This window comes from Metopolophium dirhodum, chromosome 7 (genome assembly GCF_019925205.1).
Source record: "Metopolophium dirhodum isolate CAU chromosome 7, ASM1992520v1, whole genome shotgun sequence".
Classification (NCBI taxonomy): domain Eukaryota; kingdom Metazoa; phylum Arthropoda; class Insecta; order Hemiptera; family Aphididae; genus Metopolophium; species Metopolophium dirhodum.
This window is the reverse complement of record NC_083566.1, coordinates 19,262,626-19,285,523: the sequence shown is the minus strand read 5'-3', so window position 1 is coordinate 19,285,523 and position 22,898 is coordinate 19,262,626. Positions and strand designations below refer to the sequence as shown.

The 22,898-nt window shown below is 32.9% G+C and overlaps 1 protein-coding gene across 1 annotated transcript in view; it reads left to right on the top strand.

Moving 5' to 3' along the window:
• The window catches only part of LOC132948491 (cadherin-89D), a 49,677-nt gene extending 27,613 nt beyond the window's left edge, over positions 1-22,064 (top strand). The window contains exons 3-23 of the mRNA XM_061018979.1: positions 12,378-12,508; positions 12,592-12,741; positions 12,913-13,021; positions 13,130-13,467; positions 13,558-13,764; positions 13,944-14,308; positions 14,417-14,543; positions 15,253-15,493; positions 15,561-15,707; positions 15,782-15,956; positions 16,056-16,516; positions 17,069-17,645; positions 18,597-19,412; positions 19,491-19,636; positions 19,713-19,849; positions 19,931-20,149; positions 20,225-20,379; positions 20,801-20,869; positions 20,955-21,167; positions 21,284-21,652; positions 21,778-22,064. Of these exons, the coding sequence (XP_060874962.1) occupies positions 12,378-12,508; positions 12,592-12,741; positions 12,913-13,021; positions 13,130-13,467; positions 13,558-13,764; positions 13,944-14,308; positions 14,417-14,543; positions 15,253-15,493; positions 15,561-15,707; positions 15,782-15,956; positions 16,056-16,516; positions 17,069-17,645; positions 18,597-19,412; positions 19,491-19,636; positions 19,713-19,849; positions 19,931-20,149; positions 20,225-20,379; positions 20,801-20,869; positions 20,955-21,167; positions 21,284-21,652; positions 21,778-21,937 (5,312 nt within the window). The 3' untranslated portion in view covers positions 21,938-22,064. The remainder of the gene's footprint in view (positions 1-12,377; positions 12,509-12,591; positions 12,742-12,912; positions 13,022-13,129; positions 13,468-13,557; positions 13,765-13,943; positions 14,309-14,416; positions 14,544-15,252; positions 15,494-15,560; positions 15,708-15,781; positions 15,957-16,055; positions 16,517-17,068; positions 17,646-18,596; positions 19,413-19,490; positions 19,637-19,712; positions 19,850-19,930; positions 20,150-20,224; positions 20,380-20,800; positions 20,870-20,954; positions 21,168-21,283; positions 21,653-21,777) is intronic.
• Positions 22,065-22,898: the final 834 nt, after the last annotated feature.

Sequence of the window (22,898 nt, the reverse complement as noted above, 5' to 3'; positions counted from 1 at the left end):
AAAAAAAAATCATATTCCCAGTTCAAAGTACCGTGTATTTTTATAACTTTACATTTTTACAAAAAATGTGGTTGGCGGTCGCTCAGGGTTTTCAGTTCATAGTAAAGTTTTCTGCTTCTGATATATAAATTATGAGTTGTCATTAAAAAATAATTTATATATATATTTTTTTAATTTTGAAGTAAGGTAAATATTTGAAAATGTGTTAAAAAAACATTTTTTAATTTTTTTCAATATTTCAAATGCACAAACACAGGTTTGGAAAATGTATGCAGCTTGCGTAGGATACTAGGATCACTCCGTTCAATGAACCGTTCTACGTGGTGAGTGGCGGGGGGAGGGGGTCTCTAAAATCGGTCACACCCCGCACGGGTTGGATTGCGCAACACTCGTCGCCCAATATCCAACAATAATATTGTACTGTCTCCGAAACCGTTCTGGAAGAAGGGGCTAAAAATAATAACGAACAAATTGACAATGATGATAACGCGTGACGAAATGTACGTTGGCAGTATCTTTGCCAGCGCCGAAATCGCTTCAAACGCACACAGACAAACGTATAACCGATTATGCTATGTGCATAATGTATTATTTATTACTACATATTATGTATTTATATTATAGGTACCTACTTACAACACGTGTGAACGAGACGGAAATTCTGTTGCATAATATTATTATAATATGAAAAACATAGCAAGGTACTTGAAATGAAAAAAAAAAATGGTCTGGCGATACGCGTCGTCGCTTATAATTCGTCTTCGTCCTGCCTAACCAATAGATATTATGAATTTAGGGCCCAGACTTCAATGCTTGGAAAACGCTTTTCAAGTACCTACTTAGTGTAGTTTATGAAACAGACACTTCAACGGTGAAACTTTTATTTTACATTTTTTAGCATTTTTCGGTAATATTTTGTTAGTTGTATTATTGCGTATATTACACGACTTAATAATATATACTTTAAATATTGAACTAATTTATAATATTATCGAAAAATAATTTATCAAATTGTTTTTCATGTTGTTTAGTTTAATAGGTTTAATCAGGTTTTTCTATACCAATTGTCAATCGTTCTATGATACGTCACCGTATCAATTGATCAGATTAATATTAATACAATTTTCATAAAATTTTTCAAATTTCAAATTTAGTTGTTTTTTTTTTTAATAAATGTTAATTATTTTTAATTTATTGTAATTTGTAAATTATAAATTAGGTAGATACATAATAAAACATTGGATTAAAAAAATAATATTATTCGTAAACTTTTAAGGGCATTATATATTGCGGTAAAATTCATTTTTTATTGCCATTTTTAGCTATATTTTAGAGCATTTTTCGACGGTTTTTAGAGCATTTATATCCCGGGCCTGATAATTGTTATTTATGCACACCACGAATAGACTGCACAGGTAATAAGGGATGTGACCAGAGGCATATTTATGGGGTGAAAAATAATGGGTGATCGCACTAGGCGGCACTTTAGAATAGGACGCACCTTTTTTGTAATGTGATGGTTCGGATTTGCATTTATATAGTTTTTATTATAGTTTACCTTTTTTGGTATGCGGTATACCAATGCCGAACCATCACATGTGTTGATATTTTAGAATATGTTGATAATTTATCAATTTTCGTACCAGATTAAATAAACATTATATTGAATTATTGTATGCAGCCCGGGGCTACTACCACTCCCCCGCTTCGTCCTATATATAAGTAATTTGGACATTGGATATACTACAGAATAATCCCGTGGGACCCGGTCAAATGAAATATTACATTGTCCGAACAATTCAAGCTTTTCAATTGATTTGTCTACGTAGTATTGCTAAAGCGCCTTTGTATGTAACATATAAATTACTTCACGATAATCGCCTAATTAAAATTACCAATGAAAAGAATGTAACCATTACGAAAAGTTCCATTGAAAACAGCAATCAAATACCAAACTCGTGGTCTCCCAAATGTTTTTCATAAAACTTCCAGACAGTCTGACTATATAGACGTCTGAAATGTAACTATTTAGTGCAGGGACCTACTTCGCTTTACCGCATGTGAGACTAAAATGTAAATATAACATAACCGTGTAAATAATTTGACTCGTCATCTGCTTCCTACAAGTAGTGTATTACAGTATTTTTATAATTTAGCTATTGTACAAAATTATATGGGTAGTTTGTATTATTATAACAATATTCAATCAACGCTTTTTCTAAAAATAAACGAATAATGTGGGGATCGCAGAATACCCGTACAGTGCAGTGTAATTTTGCTGTTGTAAATTTCACGTGCATAATCCTCTTGGGACTCGATCTCTACCGACTCTATACCGCTCCGGCAGCGTGAACGCGATGTGTATAAATTACAATAACAATATATTATAATACGCAATATAGGCATAATGCTCACTATATCGTATGCTCTCGTATCGTTATATATTATTATATTATTCTCGCGGTCGCTGACATGACGTGATGGTCACCGACAATGGAAACGATTGTGTTCGTGGCCAAAACGACACACAGTATTATACATAGGCATAACATATTAAACAGAATATAATATTATCAATGCGTGCGAATACAATATATACATAATAAATGAATTGATCAGCGTGCGTGTGTGCGTGTGGCGCCAGGGAAATTCGCACGGCCGTGTGCGTTACGCGGTATTATTGATTTACAAAACAAAATGTCGACGACGCCTCCGCACCACCGTCTCCGCCATCGCCGACACAGCCGAAGAGTTAAGAAATTTTTTTCCCCGAATGCGTCTCGCAAGCCTCCCTCCACCAACCTACACCGGGCATGTTCTATATTCACCGTGGTCTATATAGATATTTATGCATATCTGGTGTCGTATTCGTAAATTTGAAATCTATATAGGATTAGTTGGTTATTGGATTTCGCATATTTTTTCTCTTAGTTGTGCGCATTGAAGACTAAATTATAAAACAATTTGGTGTGACTACAATATACCACGTGTGACAGTTATATTAAATTATACGTTTACTTATTATATTATAGCCTGTTTTTAGGTCAATTTTTTGTGAATAAATTATATTCACTGTAATAGATCATTTTTCTTAAATTTTATATTTCAAAGAACATTTCTTAAAACTTCACCTCAGTATAAAAAATATATTTAAGTATAAAAAATACGATATTATTACGAAAAGTGATAAGTTATTTTTAATTATACGACTTTATGTCATATTTGATCGTTTTATGGGCATACTTATATTTTTTTGACATATTTGAATGCATTTTTTTTAGAATGTTTGGTAATATATACCACCTTACTTTAATTATAATAACACAATACAATATTTTTGTCAAGTAGTATAAGTTGTATAATACACCACCATTTGATTATATTAATAGACACACGAAAAATGGGTCTTTGAATATTCTAGAATCATGTATGCGCATAGTCATCTATAAATATTATAGACGTTCACTTGCTGAGCAAAATTCACAGGCTCGTCAAAAATTTGAACTTATAATAAACACTATAAGTCTATGTAAGTTCAATGTTCGACGTCTATTTTGAACACTGACATTTTTAAGTATTCTGCTTCGTACTATTATGGAATTAAAAATAAACACACGTCGTAAGTTATAAATCATATATTGAAAGCTGAATAACCAGAAAACACATAATTATAAAGACGATAAAAATGATGTAAATAATGTATAAAAGATTAAAATAATTGTACTTGATACTTTGAATTTCAAAAAATCAATATCTATTTTTTTTAAATCATATAAGTGCTAAAAATATTTTTGAATGTATTATCAACGAAATATCGTTAATAATGATATTGTTGTCAAAATTAAACAGCTGGTATGAATTATAACAATAATATTATATTATTTAAATTTACATAGTATTATTAATATTTAATATTTACGTACGTGTACCAAAGTCGATCGAGGTCAGAATACGCGTCGTAAATATATTAGTTGTAGTACCAAATGAACTTTGAGAAAATTGAATTAGACGAGATTTTGACGTGGGTGGAAAACAAATATATTCTTCAAGACTTAAATAATACTCTTATAAAGTGTACATGTAGAATATAAATATATATATATAATATGGCACAAGATTTTGAAGGCGTTACTTGTAATATATATGAAGGTCACAAGAACTCGCGCAGAAACGTGATTAATTGAAAAACGCCGGTGGCCGTAGATAAACAAATAAATTTAAAGTAAAAACGACCCATCTTTGGGGAAAGGTACTTTAATATTATATTTTAGTGCGCAACATAAATTATAATAAAGGCAAACGTAAAAAACCAAAAAAAAAAAAACCATGATAGTAAAATGTGTTCATTTATACGTTATTGTTTTTTTTTTTTTAAGACTTCAATTAGTCGATGCTTGTTCTATTTCTAACATCCCCCTCATGAGCTCACATCACACACATACATAATTAATAATTACATATTTTTTTTTATCGAAATATTTGATCAAATAATTTAATTATTTAGTCTATTCATAATACATTTACGAAAAGTGGAAAGGAAGTATAACAAGACATTTATAATAAATGTTCGTTGCCCATTAAAAATGCCAACTCTATATGATTAATATGTTTTAGCAATCATTTTAAACCAATGGCAACTAATAATTATTATTATAATAGCTATGGCAACCATTTATACACAAACATTTCCATTGGAAATCTTAAAATCCCTGTTTGAGCACCTCCCGGGGTTGGTCCTCTCCCTTTTTAAATTAGCCTATCTTCTGCCCAGAGGTCTAATCTATCTCTGTATCAAATTTCATCAACATCGGTCCAGCCGTTTAGGAATGCATAAAGGACACACATACATAGACACACAGATAAACATTTATTTCAATATATATTATCTAGATTCATTGTAACATAAATAATAATGATATGTTAATTGGCTACAAGATTTTTTGTTCCCGCCCAATTTTTCGTAAGGTTTTCATTGCCGTAGTTACAGTATAAACTCGTTTAACCGTCACTCTGTGTTATCCACCATCGTCCAAAAAAATGGCATAATAATATGCAACGCAGGTCTTACTTCTCCGTTAAATACGGAACATTGCCACTCAAAAAGCTCGGGTCTGGAAAAAACGAAAGAGGATGACGGATTATTTTCTATAGTGAGTATGTATGTTTGTATTATTTTTGTATGGAAATATGCACACACGTTGTAAAATAAATTATATACATTTATGTATAATTTTCTGTTAACCGCCATAGTCCGGGTCCGGACAGTGACGGTTCATCGAGTTTCTACTGTATTTATAAACAAAACTAACCATCCAAAATGTGTACCAAATTTATACAATTTAATGAAAAATAAAATAAAGTATTGTTTTAGAATTATTAAGTAGATACAATTAAGAATTTATGAATTCTAGAATTCTAATGCTAGTTACCACAAAGTGTTTATAGAGAGCGGAAACGTAATTAGTTAGAACAAACTGAATTTGATCAATTTATCAATTAATTAATTATTCCTTTAGTTAAAATTATGTTTTATTTGACTTTATTTTTTGATTATTTGTAATTAAGTTAAAAACTATCTTATAACGTAGCACACTCCTCGACATTTTTAAAATTACGTTAAAAACCCAAAAACATATATTTTATGATTCATAATTTTTCGCTGAAGTGGAAAATATGGAGAAGAATAATACGTTTTCTTATTTTTTTTTAAAAATTTTTTTATTGTTTGTGTAGAATTTAGATACCTATACATTTCACCATAAAATATAAATGACAAGTAATGGATTTGATACTTATATAATATTTCAAAATGTACAAGATAATTAATATTTGTGTTGCGTATATTTTAATCATACGTATTGTCCGAGTACCTACATGATATAAAAACGAAGTTTAATCCAATTTGAGATTTTTGCTCGAAAGAGGTTATAAAAGTAATAAAACTTACCTACAGTGTGCAGCTCTTTGACTACTTAACTAAAAGTAACGAAAATATAAATTGTTTATTACTTTATTAGTTTACTAAGGGAATTTCGTTGTTTTGCCTTTGACAATATATAGAAGCTGAAATGAAATGGTTTTACAGTTCAGATATCTGACGAATGCCATAGGGACCAAAAGGTAGTCTTGTAAAGAATACTATTGTTTTATACACCGACTATATTATTAAAAAAATAAAATTATTAGTATAAAAAAATATATAATTCTGAATACATATTTGAATACTTGAAAAAGTATTCGAAATACTATTAGAATATATTTATTTTTCCTGTTAATATAAATGGTTGGAAATTAACGTGGGTTAATCATTTTTCATTCAAAGGGGAAAAACTTTCATACTAGAAAATTTTGTTTTGTCACAAATATAAAAATATATTTTTGAGTTCCAAAAAAAATATTCAGAATATGTATTCGAATAATTTTTCCATAGTATTCAAATAAAAAAACTTATTTGAATACAATTATTCGAATCACTTTACAAAACTGCTAAAAAGAACTATATACATTATATTTAGTACTTACATCAGTGTTGATAAACTACTCAGATGTCATATTACTATATTTTTGAGTGACCAGTTGCATACTTAATCCAGAACATTAAAAGGTAAATACAAGTAAACATTTGAGTTTCCACAGAGATTAGACAATTTCATGCCTGCATTAAAAACTAAGGGTCAGTAGTTATATCATGCAGTTGGTTCACTACTACCAATCACTAATGAAGAACAACAATTTTTAAGAATATATATTTTCTTTTAAATGTCTCGGCCCCAATTAAAACTCTGTATCACCCATCATACGTATATATACTCGAAATTCTGCTCATTATATATTATTTATGTACCATCATATTGACGTGTGTAAATTAATCAAATACGTACCGATATATTATACGTATAGGCATCGGCGTAATAGCGGGCTTCTCCCCTCATAGACGATTTTAAGTTTAGTACGTTTTTACTTTTTAGTCCTTCGTGGTTAAAACCCAAACGCAATTGTATAAAAATATAATTGCTTTTCTTGAACACTGCAGTTTCAATACACATAATTCTATATTATAGGTACGCCGACGGACGTGAATCATCAGGCGATTCGCAAGTTACGACAAATCGCCATTCAATTTATTTTAAAGAAGCAATTTTTGTAGCTACCCCTACTTGGCCACGGTGATCCGTGCATAATATACTATCGCAGTAGTACAGAGTAACCTTAAATTCGGTGAAAAAAATACTACACTTGGATATTCGACAAAATTAGATATAGGCACTTTATTGAAACGTTTTGACAAATTTTAACAATAATATAAACAAAAGAATAACATAATTGTGAACGAATCATCACGGTACATGCAGATTTAATGTATAGTCTTCCCCGTGTAAATGCGTCCAAAGCCACTTTGTGTGCGACTGGTTTCTATTTTGGGCCGTCACATGCCGAATTGCTGGTTCGGTGACTAGCCACGAAGTGCGTTTCATGATTGGCCGATCAGTTACGATTTCGGGTCGTGGGAATTGTCTGATAAGCCTAGGAGACGATGACGTGACTCGTCCAACACGTCGAACGGGTATTCGAAAAGGCCTGCAGGTTGGGGCTGAACCGAAAGTTGCAGTGCCGATTTGTTCCATCGGCTGTCGGTCCACGACGAGCCGATCGTCTGCCAAGACCGCGGTCTCATCGCACAGCGACTCATTCAGCAGACTGACAAACTTCGCGACCGCGGTCGGTCGGCCGACGACTTGAACAGCAGTTTCGCCGATCAACGGGTACACCTCGTTGCCACCTACCACGACATTAGCGGCACGCTGCAAGTCGTCCAACACCTGCCGACCGTTGGCCGTCGATAGAATCGCAGTCAACACTCGCGAACAGTATACTGACGTTAGTCGGTTCGTCGCCATCGACGCCGGAGAAGGAGCGCAGGCCAGCCTTCACATCCCCCATAAACGACGATGGGGTCGCCGTGACGGACACTGCTCGCTGGACTATCCACGGCCCAGGCATATCCGCTATAATATGACGAAACGAGCAGCCCCTCAGCGGGACTTGACCGCGCGCTTCGCTGCTACGTCTTGCCATCCAATACAGTCGTCCAATTCCACGTCTTCGGTATCACGAATCTTGCGCGAAACGTCATGTTGAACAGATTTATTATGTAATATATTATAATATCTTCTGGTAGCTAAGAACACAATATGCATGTAAAGGTAGCTCAGAACAGTTGTAGTGATGTATAATCTGAGTGGCATTTTTAAATAAAATTATTTTGCTTATTTGATGTTCCATCGAAAGATTTTACCAGATGTTTTATATATTATTATAAATCAAATAATATTTTAAATAAAATATAATCGGTTTTCGGAGATTATTAATTTCCTACTTGGTGCATCTTATTCTCCTCCACACAACCCAGAATCATAGTAAAAATTTTTTTATGATCAACTTCAGTGGGATTATTTTATACATCCCAACGATTTAATATTATAAACCTTAATATTAGTAGCCTTAATACATCGGGTAAGTGGGTAACGCTCTGATGTACATAAGGTGTCAGAGAGTCACTGTAACGGATGTGTTAAATTTGAATTCAACGATATAAAATTATTGTATAAGAAAAAATATTGTGAGCGAAGATGGTCTGTCAGCCTATAATATTACTAAGTATATTTGATGATATTATTGTGTTTAAAGTAATTTATTTTACTATAAGGCGTTAGTACAACAGTATGTTATTTTTGACAAAAAAATTACATTTAAAAATGTCATTTTGCGTATACAATATAATAATATACTCTAAAAGTGTCATATACACACGAATAATATTTTTAAATTACAGCACAATAACTAAAAGCGTTATTCTTGGTTAAAATTTGTATTTTCGTAGAAATTTAAATTTAAAATGTATATAAAAGAAAACCGGGTTTAAATATTTTTCAGATTTTTTGGTTATAGTATGAACTTTATGAGAACCCTTGTTTAAAATGTTAACCCTCTGCTATAAAAATTGAATATTTTATAATAATTGTTTAACTGAAAAAATAATATGAAAATGTAATTTGCCTTTAATTCTGGGCCTATTTTTTTTTCATATAAACACATAATGACGACTACCAATTTGAAAAATATTAGATTTAGGTCGGCTTTTAGTGATTCCTTGAATCGATTTCCATTATTTTGTTTGTGTTTACTTCAAAAATATGTCCAGCATTAATTTGGCAAATTATAAAAGGAATCACTGTAATTGTGTCCATAAAGGATTATATTATATATTTCAACTGAAGCAAAACAGAGAACAATAGATAAGTAGATAGATTAATTGCAACCCTGGAGGAGTCGAGTAATACAGATTGTAATATTATATTATAGCCTATAGGAAAATATAAGCATATAACTCGATTGTCAACGTATCAGTTAATACTATTTCTTTGTTTATGAAACTTCTATTTTGCATAATATATTAATACCTATACTATTGATTATTTTTCCATAATGTCTTATCCCTAGCTATTATAAATTCGTCATAAAATGTGGCTGAGTATTATTAACCAAACGATTATTTACGTATTTATAATATTATATATTACTAAAATGTGAGTCGATTTTACTACTCGTATTATAACATAAAATAGATTAGTTATTATTTTATCGTTAAAAAACTAAACATGATCAACGATGTTTAAGCTATTATTTATATTTTATACGACAAGTATGATCAACAGAGCCGGGCCCAGGGTCTGGCAAGGTGGCGCCTGCCAGTGGCGTGATATTTCAAATGAGTTGAGGAGCGTAAAATCAACAAATTTTTGAGGATAAGGGGAGGCGCAAAATTGTCGTCTTGCCAGGGGTGCTACTATTGTTTAGCCCAGATCTGACGATGAACTGTATGACAGTACACAATATGAGAGTCAATCGCATATAAGTAGAGTATTTTAGGCACATAACATATCGAATATTATACATTACCTATTCAAACACTAATAATTGTGATTGTACAATTTAATGAAAATAATGAAAGTTTAAAATATGGTTTATTGGTCGCTATCACTTCAACAGACTGTGCCCAGATTACAAAAACCATAATTTTCATACACTTCAAACACAATTGATAGACTTTGTATTTTTCTTAGCCAGTGTGTGTGTGTGTGTGTGTGTATGTGTGTGTGTGTGTGTGTGTGTGTGTGTGTATGAAAAATGTGATGGTGAAACGACTTTTTGCAAACTGACCGTTCACCAATGTAAATCCGGCAATGAACTTTTATGTTATATGTCGCTTGTGTAGGCGAGTCACTTGTCAAATACATAACATCAAAGTCACTTGTCAAACACATAATATCAAAACGGCTTTTCACCCATGTGGATGCTTAGTCCTCACTAAGTATTGCCAATTGACTTTTCATAATTTTGACACGGGTAGTAGTTATTTAGTCTTATATATAAAACTTTATAGGTCTCACAGACATTAAAATAACATACTACTCATTCAAACAATTATTTTAGTTTATCGTTCAATATAAACACAATTAACCATATTATTTTGATATAATATCTTGTTTTTGATATATAATATATATATTATGTTCTTACTTATTTTTATTTTTTATTTTTTATATTGGTAGTAGTTATATCGGATATATACCTAGACCATTACTATCTTACATATTATTTATTTATATATTTGAAAGCATATTTATTATTTTCTTCAATAACTTTTCATCCAAACTTATTTAAGTAATTACTTTTTATAACAATGTATAAAATAAATAAGCTTAGTTCAAAAAATACATTTAATTACATTTCATAGTGTCTGAATTTTGATTGCTTGTGAAATATAATTATTTAATAAAACTTATTCATTATTAAATATTGACACTTATTGTACATTAATGTATGACAATAACATCTATTATGTCCATACCTATATGAATAATGAGAAGTAATATAAATACACATAATCAAATGAAAATTATGAAAATATAATATATTACAAATATTATTATTGACACCGATATAATACAAAAGAAACGATTGGTTTTTAATCATAATTGAATTATTATACTTTTCAACATGAACCTTCTGATCGAAGTCATTAATCGATTGCTACACTATATTATTTATTATTACACATATGTGGGCGTGATGAATTTTTTACTTAGTTTATTCTGTTGATTATTGTTTGCGCGATAGATTGGTAGGTATTATATAATAGTAAATATAATATAATTCTGAATTGTTATAGCTCAATGGAATTGGACGATGTAATAAATCTATTCAATGTCAGAAGAAGAAAAATGTTCTATTTTCTTCAAGCTGATCTGTATAGTAATTGCTTTTTGCCTTCTGTTACCGTTCCTAAATTTATTTAGACCGAAACCACACACTATCGCGTCACATCGACTTTAATTAAGTTATCAACTGCTCACACTAGGTACATATTATTTTCTCTCAGACGTCGGTGTCAAAACTATAATATTATTTACCCATTAAGTTAGACATTGGTATGCCATTCTCGTCGGGATTACCTACATTTTTTTTGTTTGGTTAAATATACGGTGGTTATAGGTGGGTAAGGGGGTTGTATCTTCCTTGAAATATCTTTTAAAAAAAATTATAATTTTATATTTATATATGAGTTGGTATTAATACATTTTTTCGCAAGAAAAGTGGACCAAAAGTTGGCCCGATGCAAAACCTACGCTATTACTATAATAGCTACTTATTCGATAATGAACTATTACAACTATCAAATTGTATATAAATAATACTATGGACATTATGTACATTACTCAACTGATTCAACAAGCATAACATAGCTATAATATATTTAACTTGTAACGTGAGACCAATATTTAGCAAATAATAAAAAGTGTAAACAATAGTTTGTGATATAATTTTAGGGTAGTATTGTTTAATCGTTCACGTAACGCTGTTCGTTTATGTATATTATTAAGCTTAATAACCATCTGGTAATAATTAGTAAAGTTCAAAATTTGTAAAAAATAAATTTTAAATATTAAAAAAGACATTTTTGCTTTAGGTACTCCTTTTGCCTTTTGCCCGTTGTACTTTTTTTTTAAACATAATATTGATAATGACGTATATATTATAATAATTAACAATATAATATGTTTTTTCACAAAGATTTCTTTCTTACATTTTTTTAAAAATATTTTTTCACTTTTAGTATCTATACATAGGTACTTAATACAATTGGTATAATTGAAACAGTAAAATATTAAAAATGAGTTACAAAATATACGTAATATCGGTATAACCCAATAATCCAGAATATTTATTCTGTTTGTGTAATTGTGTTAACAATTTTAAACCTTTACTCAAAAAAATATTTTATACTGAACAAATTATTTATTATGTCATAATAGGTTGCCAATTTTATCCCATCGACAATCACTTCAGATTTATCAGGTTATCGGAAACCACACCAGTTGGTTCTGAGGTGATGCAGATCGAAGTGCATCCAAGGAGAAATCTCAGTTTGCAACCAATTGATAGTGTAAGTATTGCATACACTTATTTCGGAAATACAAACAGCGTAAACACTAAAATTATTAATTATATTGAATATTTATTCAACAGCACGATGACGTGGCATATTTTAAATTCCGTACAATCAATCGGACAACGATTTCATTGAGATTAGCTAGATCACTAGATGATTTAGTCGACCGTCCAAATCCCATCGAATTACTTAAAGTCAAATTAGTGTGTGGAGTTGAAGATGTTTCGGTAATTATTATTCTCTCACTTATTGTAATACGTGGAACATAATTTCTTACGATTTATGAAAACATTTTTATATTTTTTAATTTTTTATTTAACATTCGATATCTATTAGTTAAAGGCAATTTTACATTTGATAGTTAAAAACAATATTAACAACAAATGGTTTGACTGCAGGTTAGCTCATCAGTTGTCATTACTATGTTCGTGGACGATGTGAATGACAACAGTCCCTACTTCGTGAATGCGCCTTACGGTACCGACATTTCCGAATCCACGCCTATCGGTAATTATGTGTTGAAAATAGTGTTAAAAAAATGTATAATAACTTAGGATTATATGAAATAATGTCATTATAATCAAGCAAGCACTAAGTGTTAATACTTTACCGCAGGTACAACCGTTGTACGGGGAATAAAGGCATTAGACGCAGACAAGCCGTCCACACCGAACTCAGAAGTACGGTATCTAATCGCTGCTTCAAAGTCTCAAGCCAAGTTTTCATTGGTAATGGACGCCAATGGTTCCGCGGCGGTGGTGCTAAAAGAGCCGCTCAACTTCGACGGCGGAGACGAACAATTCTTGCTGGAAGTGTACGCCAAAGACGAGGGATCTCCATCCAGGAACGCCAGTACGGTAGTCAACGTACGAGTGAAACGTGATGAATCCAGAGTGCTGAAATTTACGAGTGAAGTGTATCACAGTCAATTCAAGGAGCATTTTCCAATAACGGTGAGTGATCGTGGAGTATTTTTCAAGCTTATTATAACATTTTGTCGTTGTTTTTGAAATGTGTTTTTAAAAAAAACCGTTAACACACAGGGCAAACGAATACTCCAAGAAATCCCGTTCAATCCACCGATACACGCATTTTACGATAACAACGCTCTCAATACTTCGATCCAGTATTCTTTGACGTCACCGGATTTCGATGACGACGTATTTCACATAGATCAGTTGTCTGCCAGGGTATTCCTCGATAAGGAGATTGACGCAGACTTGCTCCCATCAAATATATTTTTGCTCAAAGTAAATGTGTAGTTTTTTTTTGTACTAATTTTTTGAACTTTGCTTACATAATATAATTTACGTACGATACTCAATAATAGTAAACGAAACAATATTAGTACCTACCTGATGGTTTAGTAATATTTCACTATTATTAACCGTCACTTTGGTAACATCATCTGTTTTGAAAACGTGTATAGATCCAAGCGACCGACATGAACAACCCTTCTAAAACTGCACTGGCTGAAGTGGAAATCGAAGCGATCGACGTGAACGATAACCAGCCAAAGTTTGAAGTCGATTCGTACAACGTCAGCGTATACGAAAATATCCCAAACGGCTATAACGTGTTGAGGGTGGTTGCGACAGATCTGGACCAAGGGGACAATGGCGAATTTGTCTATCATCTAGTGGATCCCAGCCAGGCGTTCACCATTGACGGCAAAACCGGTTGGATAACGGTGCGAAACCACACGAAGTTGGATCGAGAACAGAAGTCTAGCTTTTCTCTACGAGTATACGCCCGAGAAAAAATACCGTTCGTAATGCAACAAAAGGAAACTGGGTAAGTATTGATAGAAACTAATTGCAAACCGACCTTTCATAGCGTATATAGTAGACAGTATGGTTGGTAAACAATATAATATTTACGTGTGCATACTCGTGTTTTTAGAGACGCGTTCGTCAGCGTTGAAATAACCTTGCTCGATGTCAACGACAATAGCCCGACTTTTGTGCCAAACAACCAGTACTCTTTCAAGACAAGAGTCGACAACTCAATTGGAGCAACAATTGGAAAGGTATACATATTTTATATATATATTTTTTTTGGGGGAGAGGGAGGGGGTATTAAAGACCTCTAGGACCATCCCGACATACATCCAGCCTTCTATCCGTGACGGTCAGTTATTCACGCCATCCAATCAGTTCCTCCTCCTAAATCTTCCACATCGTTCTTCTCTACATCTTCTCACCTAATTTTCGATTTAGCAATGAGTCTTTTTCCTGTTGGGTCTTTCTCAAGTGGGTGGGGCGAACCTATTTTTTAAATCAATAATTTCTATAGGTGTATTTTTCAAAAGTTTGGGTGAACTTAAGTAAATTTTACTGACTTCATGATAATAATTTGTACACATTCAAATTTGCTATGGGGGAAAATGCCCCTTCGTACCCTCTCTTGGGGACGTGCTTGGTACTGTACGGAGTAATGGGTATTGGTTTCTCCAACCGTGTCCTGTCCATTGTAGTCTCTTACTTCTGATTGCTTCTACAATGTTTGGTTGGAAATGTATATTACAATATAATAATATATATACTATAAATTATACATATACTATGCCATATACTATCATAGTGGTCGCCCATAAATATATGCTTTAATGTTTATTTTAGTACCTACGCTACTCTAGTCTCAAAATATTTTCAAAATAATGTTTGTTATATTATAATATTATATTGAATATTTTATGAGAATAAATAAATAATGCCATTGTATTTTTTCAAACTTAGGTTGAAGCTATAGACCCGGACGATGGAGATAACGGACGTGTGGTTTACAGGATATCGTATTCTCCGAACAACGAATCGGAACTTTTCGCAATCAATCCTGACACGGGTGAAGTGTTTGCGAATGAAGCACCGATAAATCCGGGCAAACATACGATAATCGTTAACGCATCTGACCAACCAATCGATCCAAAAGAAATGAAATATTCTTTGGCTGTCGTCACAATCACGATTGTTACAGAAGGTAACCTATTCACATAGAAATTGGCATTTTTTTTTCTTATATAAAATAAATATTTTACGACGCACAGAAGTAATCAATCCTGATTTTGTTAACGCTCCGTACGAATTTTGGGTTGGAAGTGACGTGCCCGTCGGCACGAGCGTAGGTCAAATCAGAATAGTTTCAGAAAACCCTAGTATCGATTATGATCTACTTCACACCTATCAAGAAGGAGGTAAGTGTAGTACTCAAGTGAAAATCACCGCACTTATAAGTGCAATGTGTTTATGCAACTCCTTAAACTTTTAGTGCCTTTTGCCGTGGAAGAGAAAACCGGCACGATATCGGTCGTTGAGGTGATTTCGAATTTCGATCGGACCGATTATGAATTCGAAGCGGTTGCAACAGATAATCGAAATTTGATTATTTCGACAAACGTCACTATTCATATTGTTTATTCGGATTCTAGTCAAACATTAACAAAGTAACGTATATCGTTTAAATTTATCCACAAAATAAATATAAATTATGTTATAATAAATAATTACCTAATCAAGTGTATAAATTTCGATTGTGTATATAGAACCGTCGATCCCATTAGTCTAGTGTTTCGAGTTCGCGAGAATCTCCCGGGTGTTGCTATCGGAAGACTGTGGAATGTTGATTTCTCGAACTCATCAACCATGTCTAAGCCTAATTTTATAGTTGCCGACCCGGATGACGGCGAGTTATTTACCGTATCCGAAGATGGCGTTTTATACACGAAATCTGGCTTGGATAGAGAAACCAAAGAAAGTTTCAAGTTGACGGTCATTGCGGATCGGAAAACAAAAACTGGTATCCACCATGCGACAATTTTCCAGATACGTATCATAGTCGACGACGAAAACGATAATGCACCCGAATTTCAAAAAACTCACTACGAAGGTTCAGTGTTGGAAAATTGTGACGCCGGTACACTTGTAGAATTAAATGCACCTGTTAGAACAATCGATCGAGACATGGGATCTAACGCTATGTTTTCATTGACACTAAATGGAGAAGGTAAATGCTTTGCTTTTTTAAAAACTGACAAGTTGCATAAAGTGTAACTTGATAATAATTTTTCTAGAAAATATTTCCATAAGTAAATTTTAATAATTTAAACTGTTTTAGTTAGGTATTGGTGTATTCCTAGACGGGTTATTAAAATTAAAAATTTAATACATTTTGTTAGTTCATAATATGAAATTGATTATCATGTGTCTTATATTATTTAACCTACAAAAGTCAAAAATGTATAATATGTTCTAAAAAAATAAAATATTATAATTATTTATATATAATTATAATAAATGATAAAAAAAAAATATTCATTAGTACCTATATGCACACATATAGATCGTACATAGTGATATCATTATATAAGTACAACCGTATTAGTATATAAATCGTATAAAAATGAAAAATTTTGCTTATACTAATTTTTTTGACATTTCAATGTACATTTTTTCTTGACGTTTCTACCTAGGTAATAGAAACCCGATACAAATTAAAATATGATCATATCGAGTGCAGTTTTTAGTATATATTATTTATAATACGTTTAAATTTTAGGCAGTGAAATGTTTACCATCAATAAAGAAACCGGAGACGTAATTGTTTCGGAGCCAATGATCGATAGAGAAGTTAAGGACACGTATAGCCTTAAAATCGTTGCCACAGACCGAGGAAATCTGTCATCTGAAGCTTATCTTACAATACGAGTAACCGATCTGAACGACAACGTTCCCGTTTTCAAACGCATAACCGTATACACCAAAGACAAGCTGAGAGTCGCAGCCAGTACCAAATCGAATATTTCGGTCACACTGGGTGACTATTCGATACCACATCGATTGGACAACGCCACTACGACCGCCGTCGTGTGGCTCCCCGAAACGATACAACCGGGTACGCCGATATTGGCAGTGAACGCCGAAGATGCTGATTCCACCGGACCGACTATCACGTATAAACTGGCGAGAAGTGGCATGGAGTTTGCTATTCATCCGATTTCGGGTCAGCTGTCCGTGGTGGGACAGTTGAAAATAGGCGAACAAGAATTGAACGTCACCGCGGAAGACGAGGGTGGTCTGATGGCTTGGATATTGATAATCGTATTCGTCGAAGAAGACATTTTGTTCGAAAAAAAGTGAGTGTCGATAATATGATTGTATAATATAGGTGCATCAACTAAATATTGTGACATTATTTTCTGCATTAATCATATACAAGGTGATTCACCAATCATGTTCAACTCCTTTTTTTTCTTCAACAATGCAGTTATTTAAAATCTGATTTTTGGAATTTAATTCATACTTTAAGGTCATATTTTAAAATTATTGAGATTTTTTTGTAGTACTCAAGGTGTGCCCTATCGATCTACAAACTTCTGTTTTTCAAATGAGAACACTACTTTTCAAAATCAAAATTCATACGAGTTGTTTTTGAGTTATTTAACTTTATGTCCTAAGGGTAAAAGGTCAATGGTAATGGGATTATAAAATATGGATGCAATGATGATTTGAACATTTTAATTATTGATATTAATCTACCATTATTAATAATCTGTAAAAATGGACCTAGTATAATAAATACTAGATCCAACTTAACAAGTTTATTTTATATTTTTGTAAACCCGTTTTTAAGGACCATCATCCTTAGTACAAATATTTTAATAACCAAGAACCACGCATTCAAATTTTGAATTAGGTATATTGATATTTTCAAAAAATATCCAATTATAAATTTACAGTAAAAAAAGGTGTTCTCATTTTAAAAACAAAAGTATGTATCGCCACAGGACACTCCAGTTGTGCAAACAAATTCAAGTGTATTTGAAAATACGGTCTTTAATTGTATCTATTGGTGATGGGAATTTTCGTTACTTTCCCGGAGTCTTTACATTCGGTATAGTTACAATAATGTAGGAATTATTACGAAAACTCCAAAAATCAGAATTTGAATAAATTCATTATTAAAGAAAAAACGGGGGCGAGTGTGCCTGCTAAATCACCATGTACCTATATATTATTATTTCTACAATATTGTTATCACTTATCATCATCATCATCATTATCTTGCTGTATTGTTGCATATTTAGATTGTATGAATTTTGGGTACCCGAAGGTGCGTATAAACATCACGAAATTGGCTGTATCACTACAGAAGAAACTTCAGTCGTATACTCGTTAACCAAAAAAAGTTATCGGAATCCCACGTTCGTTATGACTGACGTCGGATGTTTGTTGGTGTCCGGTGATCTAGACAGGGAAACCAGAGAATCGTTTGACTTGCGGTTGACGGGCAAAAGAAAGTCTGGTGGAAACCCGTCGATGGTGGATATCGTCGTCAAACTGTTAGACGTAAACGACAACGCGCCACAGTTCCGAAATCATCATCGCGTACGAAAGTTGTCTGCTGACGAAATTGGACTGAAAGGATTTGAAGGAGAGCTCACAGTGCCCGTTTACGAAGCAACGTTGGCCGAAGCAGGTACGGTAGGAACCATGATCACGAGAATCGTGGCTGAAGACCCCGACGGACCTGAAGACGGAAATTCTGTGGTTACGTACAGTCTATTCGGACCGGGTTCAGCGTTTTTCGACATAGATCACGTTACTGGAGTGGTTACATCAAAAATTCCACTGCAAGGTGGTATTTACAATGTTACCGTGGTCGCATCGGATTCGGGTTTCTCTAGAAAAGATAACGCTGCATTATTAATCGTCAGCGTTGCCGACAAGAACTCAGGAGTCGAAGAACCGTTGCTCGAACTTCGTTATTTCGAAGTGGAAGTCGAAGAAAACTGTTTGGTGCCGTTAGAAATTCTCAAACTTAACGTCACATCACGGTTTAGACGGTTGGCTTCGTCCGTAAGTTATTCAATAATCCCCTCGGAAAACAGCGAGAGTTTTGAGTGAGTCACCGTTGCGTGTCAAATTATTATTATTATTATTAAGTGTTATAATAATTATAAAATTTAATTTTTCATCAGGATTGATTCAAAAAATGGCAACGTTTATCTTATTGAAAGTCCTGATCGAGAGTCTACTCCGACTCTCACGGTAATGGTTCGCGTTGAAGTGACAGGAAGGAAAGGAAAGTCCACTTATATGGTGCATCCGGTCGCACACGACATAGGTACGAGATTTTAGCATATTGTAATTATTTTACTTGTAATTAAATTACAAAACATAATGGCATTTTAATGGTTTAGCTCTTAACGAAGCTCGAATCGTACTCCGAATAATCGATCAAAACGACAACTCTCCGATTTTCACTAACGAAAGTATGCCAGTGATCGCTGCTGTGTCTCCGTTGACAGGTTATGGAACTCCAGTGGCAACCGTTCAAGTGAGTTTAGTGTATTTATTGTTAAACTATATGAAAATACTATTTTTGAACCTGACTGAACGCATGCGTATATGACTTCAGGCGATAGACCCAGATCTGGACATCAACTCGGCCATTAGGTATACGATAGTCGGAGATCCCCCCGAAAAAAGATATTTCAATGTTGACGAACACACTGGTCTAATACGAACGGTTGGAGGATTTAATCAACTTCTGAACAATACCGTTTTTGGATTTGACATTCGAGCGACCGACAAAGCCGGTGCATCCAACGGGAGATCGGCGATAACAAATGTCTTTGTTAGTTGTACATTTTCATAAGATTATCAATTATAAACTCTTTGAATAACTCATATATGTTTTTGAACGACAAAGGTTTACATTTTGGACGATCAGAAAATAATAACATTGGCTTTGGGAAAACAACCGTCAGTCGTTGAGAAGAACACAGATGTCATAACGAGTTCAATGACTAATATCACCGGATGTATGGTTAAAATATGGAGAATAGATTCGAATTCAAATAACATGTAAGTCTTAACTCTCTAGCTTTAATTTATATTGTAGATTATCGGCTAAATTAAAAATTACATGATTAAAATATGTTATACCTAATGTTAGGTAATAATAAAATATAATACAATTTTTTTTCATTTAAATCGTTAAAAAAGTTCATTTTAAACTGATATTGAGTTTCAATAAAATATACTTTTACCATCGGACAATGAACTCCATAAGTAATATAAATTGTATAAAATAAATAAAATTATATTCTAAATATTATGTATTGTTTTATTAATCGAGAGGACCCTAATTTTAAATCGTGAATACTTCACGATTTGAACACAAATCTGAACTAGTAAAAAGTCTATGCATGTATTTTCGAAAATACCTATCGAATAATATTATTGTACTTAATTATTTATGAAATCACACATAACAAAATTTTAGGACCGACATTCAACTGTATGCCGTGGATCCTATAACAAACGCATTGGCAGATAGTGATTTATTAATGAAGTAAGCACATTTTATAATATTATTTTATATTTTAAAATACCGTCACACGCTTATTATAATGTCTAACTGTGTTTGTTTATCTCAGTTTGATGTTGGATCATCAAGATGAAATCAATCACGAACTAAAGCCGCTGCAATTCATTGGATTTTCTCGCATACCGAAAAGCCACAACGACGTAGTGGTAGAAAACTCATTAAGCCTTTATACGACGTTTGAACTGCTAACGGTTTTGTTCGGATTTATTATTTTCATGGGAGCCATAACCGGCGTGACGTGCGTGTGCACGGGACGTAAAAGGTATAATATACGAATAATGAGTATGAAATAAAAACACTTTTGAGACGTACTATTTTAACGTTTGTTGAACACGACTATTATATTATTATTAATACTGTATGGATATATACTTGCAGGGAGAAAAACAAGACGATTACTTCCTACGGAAATTTCGGTTTCCACGAGAGGTCTCCGTTCACTTTGAGCAACGGCAGTCTGGCGAGGCTGTCGACCTGCGAACCCAGATCGCTACAGAACCCCACGTCGTTCATGGAGGGTTCGCTTTTGTATGGTGGGGCCGTGACCAACCCTAAGCACCTGCGGAGGGGTCTGCGATGCAATCAGTCGAGGTCGATCATACCCGTTGAACCGCCGATCACTCATTTGCGGCCTCAGTGCGGGACCAGGAGCGATCACCACGACAATATGCAAAACGATTGTTGTTCGTGTAGCAGCGCTACCGGGAGCACGGGCACCGCCAGTTTAACCGAGTCCTTTGTCATGAAGTAAGTGTGTAACCAGTCCAATATCATAATATTACATTATTATAGTGGTACTGCGAGGTGGCACCAATACGATACTGCGTGGTTATGGAGATGATTATTTCACGGTATCATTATATATTCAACAGGTCTAGTGACAATTTCGAAGACTCGTTGCGTTCGATTGAAAGACCTAACAATAACAACAACTGCCAGAGGCATCACCGGTGTTGCAATGAAGATGATCCGAATAAGACGCAAACGAACAATTCTAATATTAAGGTCTGCAAGTGTCCGTTGGCGCTGTGATTAAACTGCTCATTATTTTATTATTATTTTATAAATGTTGTATATATAATATTATGTACAGATTATATATTATTATTATTATTATTATTTAATTGTTTGTTAAAAATAAAATTTAAAAAAAATATTACATGCGATGACACATTTCTTAAGACATTATATTTTGTAATATTATAGTAATATGATATTATATGATATTATGTGATATACTCACACTAGTTGGAAAAATGATCGAATTCCAAGTCAACAGCATTACAATATATTATACAAAAGCTAAAAGCAATGCATCAATTCAAACATTTTTTACAGCAATAACTATTATCAAAAATGTCAAGAATTTAAAGGTATAGCAAAGAAATTATATGTAATATAATAAATTATACAGTAACATTTTGCAAATGAAACACTTCGGTTATTTAACTGGATAACATAATATTATACAGTATACAATATGCTGCTGTTGAAAAAAAATGATCACTAGCGACCAAGTTCATTCAGTTAATTCATAACCATTATAACTGTAACATTTTGTTAAAATAAAAAACCATATTATATTATTATCATCTTTAATTTATTTAAATTGGAAATTGAAAATTATATTATAATTTAAATATGTAAAAAAAATTGAATTTTTTAAGTACCCACGTGCCCTAAGTATCTAGTAATACCATAGAACGTAATAAAATTTTGGGCTTGCGAGTTGTTAATCTTAATTGTATTTAATTTAATTATGGTATGTCAAACTTGAAAAATAAAAGTATAATCCAAAAAATATTTCGTTTGAATAAAAAAAACAATTATTGTAAGACGGCGCTTTCGATAGGCAATTTAAGGCCTATTATGTAGGCAGTACTACTGTATTACACGTTGTATGAGTGTATGAAGTATGTACAATGTACATTGTATATTATTGTGTATTACTTTATAGGTATTTTTATTTAGAGTATTATGCACATAATGTAAA